The following is an 8,278-nucleotide window of genomic DNA, read 5'->3' as shown; positions in this document are numbered from 1 at the left end:
GGCACATGCATGTGCACATGCACACATGTATGCACATGCACACACACATGCACACGTGGACCCGCCACCACATGAACACATATGTATGCATACACATGTATACACGCATACATACACATGCATACACACGTGCATACACACGTGTACACACATGCACACACATGTACACACAGGCACACACATATACACAGGCACATGTGGACCCACCAACATGTGAACACACGTGTGCACATACATACGTACACTTTGTCTGTACCCACCTCTTCATATGCACCTTCCACCACTTCCCAATACATGAAGCTGGCACTATGACTTTAGTTAACCCGTGGGCATTTGGGAGGTCACTATAGATCCAAATGAGAGATAGACTGCCCGTCTGCAGAGGGCCTGTTTCCTGGTACTTTTCTTCCTCTGGGTCACAAAGTAACTTCAGGTTGCACCCTTCTTATGTTGTATGCCGGTACAATGGTAATTCATTTTATGCTCTTTATTCTACTTCATTCTGAAATAATATTATGGATCCACTGTAATCATTCCTATTAGACAATTGGGACTGAAACTAACTGAGGAAATTTGAATAAAACCACATATACCCTCCCCCCATTTTTTTTCTGGACAGGATCTTACTATGTAGCCCTGAGTATCCTATAACTTACTTTGTAGATCATGTTGGCCTTGAACTCACAGAGATCAACTTGTCTCTGCCTCTGGTGCTGAGATTAAAGGTGTGCACCACCACACCTAGCTTCATACAACACAGGGTGTCTAGTGCTACAGGGGTTGAAGAGTCCAACTTCGACAGAGAGGGACAGCTTTGGAGCCAGGCACCTCAGCTCAGAACTGGGCTCTCTTCTGTATGTGGGGACTTATGTAACTACCCTAAGCTTCCCCAGCTCCACTTTCCTCACTGTTGGAGAAGAGAACTGCTCTGAAGGGTCTCGGGAAGTAAATCAAGGAATCTGTCCAAATGCCTGCCACAAGGGCATTATGAAGCATCAGATTTCACCAGCACCTCCCTGTCACCAGGCTCTGCCATGTTCCTGTTATATCATCCAGTTTCCAGCCCAAGAAAGAAATGAGGCAGGAACACAAGTAACCATCAGGAGAGACTGCAGTGAAGCACTGAACAAGCAGACGAGCCTTCTAAAGTGACCAAGCAGCGGCTCACAGTGACAGTGACATCTAGTCTGTACCAGACATAATTTGCTGAGTTGCAACAAACACAAAACAGATGGGAGATGCTCAGGACTCCACATCTGGCAATAGGACAGTGCACCGAGTGGGATGATAGAGGTGTGTTCTGTGAGTGAAAGGGTTTCAGCATGTGCAGCAGTATTTCTCAGGTTATGCCCTGTACTTGGGTCAAGGTTAAGCCTGGGCTACAGCACTTAGGCTCACACTGGAAGTTCAAAGAGGCTGGACTCAGTCTTCCCTCATTCAGCTCCAGCTCTCTCTCTCTCTCTGTGTCTCTCTGTGTCTCCCTTCTCAGGAGTCAATGTCTCCCTAATAGAGAAGTAGCTCCTATCACCCCTTTAGAAGAGCAGCCTATTCCTGCTCCCATGGAAAAGCTGGCATGAGCGAAAGGCCTAATATCTCCCTCCAGCTCCTCAGGCCAGCTGGGATTCTATTTTTAAACAGCACGGTCTTAAGTTGACAGCTTGGAACGCCTTCTCCTTCGTTCTCTTCCTTCCCCCAGCCTTTCACAGCCCAGAACCAGGAGGAAGGATGGATGGGAACGACCCTATAATGGTAAACAAGGGGCCCACTGTCCCTTTTCACTACATTTCCCTCCATCCAGCCTTTCTCTAGGGTGCTTGGTTAGTGGGTGGATGTTAGGCAAGGCAGATGAAGCTTACATTTCAGAGCTCCCCAAAGGGCTGGGTCAGGCCCTAGCAATGGTATATCCACGGACTTTCTCTTCTTTTTCTTTAGTAAAGGCATCAACATGTTGTATACCTTATGTCTCATAAAACTCAGGTCTACCTGTCTCCATCTCAAGGTTTACAATCAATATGGTACTTTAAATTTTTTAAAAATTTATTCTTTGATGATTTTGTACAATTTTGACAATTTTGAATGCATGTGTTTGGATCATATTTAACACCAGAACCTCCTGGACTCCCCTTTCTCAACACACAGCATACAGAGGGGCAGGGCTCATGAGGTATCAACCCCAAGATGAAGAACAGTTGGCTGTTATTTCTTATTTTAAAATGATTACTCATTATTATGGGTATATGATAAATGTGAGTGCAAATACACAAGCCACAGTGCACATCTGGAGGTCAGAGGTCCACTTTTAGAAGTCAATTCTCTCCTTCCATCAAGAGACCTAGGGGCCGAACTCAGGAACTACTTTGAACTACTGAGCCATCACTGGCCCACTGGAATTATTTCTACTTTTCCCTAAATTATTATAAGACGTGTGTGTGTGTGTGGGGGGGATCTAGGTCTGTGTGCTGGACAGTTTTATGTCAACTTGACACAAGCTAAAGTTATCTGAGAGTGGGGAAGCCTCAATTAAGAAAATGCCTCCATAAGATGTGGCTGTATATGAGCCTACAGAGCATTTCCTTAATTAGTCATCAGTGGGAGATGCAGAGGGCACAGCCCATTGCGAGTAGTGCCATCCTTGGGCTGGTGGTCCTGGGGTCTACAACGTAGCAGTGTGAGCAAGCTAAGGAAAGCAAGCCAGAAATCAGCATTCTCCGTGGCCTCTGCATCAGCTCCTGCCTCCAGCTTCCTGCCCTGTTTGTGTTCCTGTCTGACTTCCTCCAATAATGGATGATGCTGTGGAAACATAAGCTGAATAAACCCTTTTCTCCCCAACTTGCATTTGGTCATCATGTCTCAGCACAGCAATAGTAAGCCTGGCTAACACAGTCTGTTTCCCCCATCTGTTGCTAGATAAAGCTTCAAGGATCTCTCTACTCACAATATTTTGCCTTTGATTATCTTTGTCCATCCTCTTCTCCCTCTTCTCCTCTTCTTCCTCCTCCTCCTCTCCCCTTCCCCTCTGTGAAGAGCTGAGGTTGCTGGTCTGTCTTTCTCTGGAGCTTAGATGAGTTTTCTGGTCAAAAAGGGAGTTGGGCTCTGAGACTCACACTGATCTCCAGTCCTACACTCCAGCCCATCACCCACAGGTATCTTTGTTGCTACATCTAGTGAAGGCACTTCTATTCAACTGTATCTTGACCAGTTTCTGACACTAAAGGAGATCAAGCATGTAGTAAAAAGACTTCATTCTTTAATTAACATCTATGTACCTGTCACAGTCTGATTCTTGGTGTTTCAAACACACGTCGAATAATCTGAGTCTTAGGTAGTCTTTTATCTTTTTATCTTTTCATCAAAAAATTAACAGGAAGCCATTAGTATAGTACTTTAACGATGGCACCAAATGAGAGGGTGTACTCAGGAGTCATGAAGTGTCATGGATATCCCACCTGCCACAATGAGTCCCAGCTACTACATCACTGGAGTAAGGTTAGGTCCCAGATGACAATCATGGGAGGAGATGCTCATCTCTTTTTGCACAAGGTCGGACATGGGGTTGAATAGGGGAGCAAACAGATAAAGAAGTTTCCCATAAACCACACCTGCTCACCTGCCCACCAAAGCTCAGGAAGTCCAGGAGGATGCTAAGTCACTTATACTTTTATGATGTGGTCTGGTGAGGGAGGAGAGGCAGGAGGGAAGAGGATTTGCCACAGTCCCTAATGGAAAGGGATGAGGGGACTTTTCAGTGCTGAGAGATCTGCAGCTCTGAAAGGCATGTGATTTTAGGCTTGTTGATAATTTCAGTGCTGGATAAGGAAGGCAATGATGAGGTCAAACTGGGGACAGCCACAATGTCCTAAGTCACTACCGCACTAGGCTATGGGCACTATAGAATAGTGCCATTAGTGTACTCATGTGAGGAGCCAATCAGCCCTTGTCAGAGTTCCCCTTGTATAGGGAAAGTTTACTGCTATGGACCGTGTGTCTGTCTATGTAATGGGGTCAGTGCCAGATGTCTAGGGAAGGACTCAGTCCCATATCAGAAGTGAGCCTCCTTTCCTATGTAAGACTCCTGTCTGTTTCAGGTGGGGCAGCAAAGATACTGCTTTCTGTGTGTAGGGGTCTGTCCATGATGTTGGGTACCACCTGGATTAATCCTGGATTTTGTTTTTTATGTGTTTGGATGGGTCATTTTATAGTAGTTATGTATCTCATCTCACTCTCCACTCTCCCAATCCCTCAGCCAGGCCCCAGCGTGCTGATGGTGGTATAGCTTAGCTTGGACAGAGAAGCGATGGAGGGGGTAGGAGGATCCTCATCCGGAAGAGGCCGTGGGCGAGCTCGTGGAGGCCGTGGGCAACAGCGGGCACATGTGTCCAGGCAGGCCTGGCGGAAGCGGCGGTGCATGAAACAGTAGACCAGGGGGTTGGCACAAGCAGAGGTGTAGCTCAGCAAGTGGATGAAAGAGATAGGGGCCCCTGCGAGTGCTCGGCGCGCGCCTGGGCCATCGAAGGCACGCCACGTGTTGGCGCTGTACACTGGCAGCCAACACACGAAAAAAAGCAAAACAATCACCAGCAGCATTCGCACCACCCGCTTCTTAGCCAGCAGCTTGGCCTGGTTGGGCCGAGGGCCAGGGCCTGGCCCAGTAGTGGGCGTGGTCAGCGTTGTCATCTCCAGTCGGGACCGTGGAAGTTGCACGTAGCAGCCATCACTGTCTTCCCCAGTCAGGCTGGTCACATGCCGGCAACCCCCGTTCTGGTGGACAGGCCCTGAGCATGGAGCACAGAGGGTGCAATCAAAGCAGAAGGCAGATTGCTCTCAAACTGCAGCCTAACCTCTGTTCGATGCTCCTTCCCCACAGCTTTCACCGCGGCCTCCCACCTTTCTACAATTCTTTTAGATCCACCCAAGTAAGGAGTTCATGCCCATCACCAAAGCCCCGTCCCTCGTGTTTTTCACCCACCTGGTGTTGCCCCACCCGGCAGGCCAGCTTGGTTTCGGACCCGGCTTTGGGTCTCGCTGTCATTATCACCATCAAAGCGGAGCCCTAGGTAGAGTTCGCGGGAGATGAGTCCATAGGCCACGGCCATAACCACGCCCGGGATGAAGAACAGCAGTATTAGCAGAAGCACGGACCTGGGAACACAACACAGACCAATCATTGTCTCCCTGTGGCCAGGAACAGGTAGATGAAGAGGCAAAAACTGGACTTTCTAGAATTTTCTCACCGAGCCTCATTCTGCACCCCCTCATTTGGAGTTCCAATTTAGGGTCCCTCGCAGGTCTCTTGCCCTCCCCAGTGGCATAACCAAATCCTACCCCTGTCTCTGCCACCTAGCCCGGAGCTTAGAAGCGTTGCTTTAGGGAAGGAGTATAAGCATCTGAGAGAGAAGGAAATGGGACTTCCTCACCACGTTTGTTGGACACGTTCACTGGGCCAGAGATGCATGCACTGCAGTATTCGAGGCCCCACTGGCTGCACCACGGTGTACACAGGGTAGGGGACCATAAGCAATCCAGACAGCAGCCACGTGGCTAAGATCACCCGAGCTGCGTGGGAGCGTGTCTGCCACACCCGTGCTTGCAGTGGTCGGCAGATGGCGCTGTATCGCTCCAGGGCGATGGCCGCGAGATTTAGAGTGGACACACTCACTGATACCCCTAAACAAGGGTAAAGGAAAGGGTCATCTTGGAAATGCGCCCCCTGCAAGCTCACCAAGATGATTTCCTCCACCCCTATCAGGAAAAACCCACGTATTTGTCAAGGACATTAGGAAGGGAGAGGGCAAAGGGGGCGATTCTGGTGTTTGTCTCACCTACCCATGAGGTAGGAAACGGCCTTGCAGATGACTGTGCCGAAGATGAATGTGCCCATAAGGTTGGGCAGGAGTGTGAAGGGCATGCAAGCGACAGCCAGCAGGAGGTCGCTGACTGCCAGGGAGAGTAGGAAGGTGTTGGTGACCGTTCTTAGGCGTCGGCTCAGTCCCAGGACCACAATGATGAGCACGTTTCCGCCAACACTCATCAGAAAGATCACCGCATAAAGGGTGATTCGAATGGTCAACTCCAATTCTGGGTAGAAAAGAGAGATAGTTGTAGGAGGATCTGAACCCCGTCCATTTAGAGCCCCAGTCCTGCTTCACCCCCCAAACCGTAATATCCAGCTAGTTCCTGGCCCATTGCGAATGCTCTCTAACATCCCTGGACTACGCAGTAAAATGATGACAGTAAATGCTATACCATCATAAATGTGGAGGCTTAGGTAAGTTGGGTCAACCCTATTCTTCCTTAGAAAAGCCCATCTCTCATTATGGTTGGTTGCATACTCGCTTTTCTCTGTAAACACTTTAAGGACTCACTGGTTCAATATTTCTTTTTTATTTTTTTAAACACACACACACACACACACACACACACACACACACACACACACACACTGTACCTGTCTTCAGACACACCAGAAGAGGGCATCAGATCTCATTACATATGGTTGTGATTCACCATGTGGTTGCTGGGAATTGAACTCAGGACCTCTGGAGGAGCAGACAGTGCTCTTAACCACTGAGCCATCTCTCCAGTATTATTTACTTATTTGTAGTTACTGGATTGAAAGGTTCCTTCTCTGACCATTCCACTGAACCTCCATGTACCCCTGACTACTCACTCCCTTTAGGACTGTGTTGGATCATCTCTATGTTCTCTAAAACCAAAACCAAAACAGCCAGCTAAACAAGAGAGAAAAGCCACCCACCACTCTGTACTATCTACAACCCCTCCTTAGGACTGTCACCTCCTCTCAGTGCCACACCTACTCAACCCACTTGATGACTCAGTTTCTTTAATGCATCATGAACACTCATGACTCCCTCTTAAGCTGGGTTCTCAACCTGGGAATGAACACTCGTTCATAAAGCCTCTGCTTCCACCCCCATCACAAACTTACTACCTAAATCTGATAAATGTCCATAAATCCCTCACCTCTGTCAATCAGACTGATTGTCACTGCTTTGGAAATGCTATCCTGAACACCTCATTTGGAACTCACTCCTACTTCCTTGACCTGTGCAGGCTCCATAGTCCCCACACACTTACTTATTGGAACCTTTCATTCCTCTCTGAGTTGTGCATTGCTATTCTCACTCAGTAAACATTTGCAGAAGACTCCTTTCTGTCAGGTATTGGGGACAAAGAGGTGACTCTGATGAATTCCCTGCCATCTGAGAACTGTAAGTACAGAGGAAATCTGAGATACTTAAACAGATAATTGCCACACAGTGTGATAAGACATGAGGGTGAGAGATGTACAAGAAGCTGTGGGAGCCCCAGGAGGGGCTGGTGTTGCTGGGTGAGTCAGGAGGGTTGGGAGGATGACCCGTTCATTTGTGTCATTGTCTACTGGGAGACAGACTCAGCTCTGGACCTGTATCATAAGCACGCAAACCTGAACAGAACTGGATGGAACTGAAGAAGGCTGAGTCATCCATCCATGGCCTCAGTGTCAGGGAGATTGGAGCTTGAGGAGAGAAGGGATGGGAAAGAGCCTCCTACACTGTGGAGCAGTAAGTGTCCAGAGGCACAGCCTCCATTTTAGCTGCTAGCTTGCTCTCTTCTCTTGGCTGACTCTTGGCTTAGCTTCCAAACTGTATTATTGCTTTGTAATGATAACTAGCTTGCTTAGAAGTTGTTGTAGGAGTCAAATAAAGTTCTGTTTACATGAAATCTCTTAACATGGAGCCAGAGAGCAGGCTTTAAGATATAAAGAGCACTTCTATGTTTGTTGGCTCACAACTGTCTGTAGTTCCAGATCTCAGAAACCCTATTTTGACTCCCTATTTTGCATGCACAAGTGTGCACATGCACGCGCACGCACACATACACACACCACCTCTGCCACTGCCTCCACCACTACCACCACTACTATAAATCTTTAAAAAAGAGTTCCTCAAATATGACTTAGCAGTAGATCTAAGCATTACTTGCTTAGATCTTTGAATACCTAAAATGCTTCACGTCTGACAGTTGCTGTAGGGTCCAGCCATTCATCTTACTATTTCTTTCTTCTCTCAATCAAATCTCAGTCTAAATGCCTTTTTGTCCCCCCCTCTAGATTTCATCATGGAATCTCAGTTTACTGTGCTTCTCTTTTATGCCTATGTATATTGGGAGACACATGTTAAAGGGCCTTGATGTACCAGTATCATATGACAGGCTGATGTTGGTGCTGTTGAATGTCTATTTTCAATTTCTCCTCCTCCTCCTCCTCCTCCTCCTCCTC

At 47.8% G+C, this 8,278-nt stretch overlaps 1 protein-coding gene across 2 annotated transcripts in view; it reads right to left on the bottom strand.

Annotated features, from left to right (window-relative positions):
* Positions 1-2,058: 2,058 nt before the first annotated feature.
* Cckbr (cholecystokinin B receptor) overlaps positions 2,059-8,278 on the bottom strand; it is an 11,887-nt gene continuing 5,667 nt past the window's right edge. The window contains exons 2-6 of one of the 2 annotated variants that reach the window (XM_029479153.1): positions 5,824-6,075; positions 5,415-5,664; positions 4,967-5,139; positions 4,576-4,772; positions 2,059-3,070 (exon numbers count right to left, since the gene is read on the bottom strand). In XM_029479153.1, coding sequence (XP_029335013.1) covers positions 2,723-3,070; positions 4,576-4,772; positions 4,967-5,139; positions 5,415-5,664; positions 5,824-6,075 — 1,220 coding nt within the window. In that variant the 3' untranslated portion in view covers positions 2,059-2,722. Of the gene's footprint in view, positions 3,071-3,323; positions 4,773-4,966; positions 5,140-5,414; positions 5,665-5,823; positions 6,076-8,278 lie in introns of those variants that run through there. The other variant, XM_021168576.1, reaches the window with a different exon arrangement.

Source organism: Mus caroli, chromosome 7 (genome assembly GCF_900094665.2).
Source record: "Mus caroli chromosome 7, CAROLI_EIJ_v1.1, whole genome shotgun sequence".
NCBI classification, from domain to species: Eukaryota; Metazoa; Chordata; class Mammalia; order Rodentia; family Muridae; genus Mus; species Mus caroli.
Note: the sequence above shows the minus strand (reverse complement) of the source record. Positions and strands in the feature narration are given on the sequence as shown.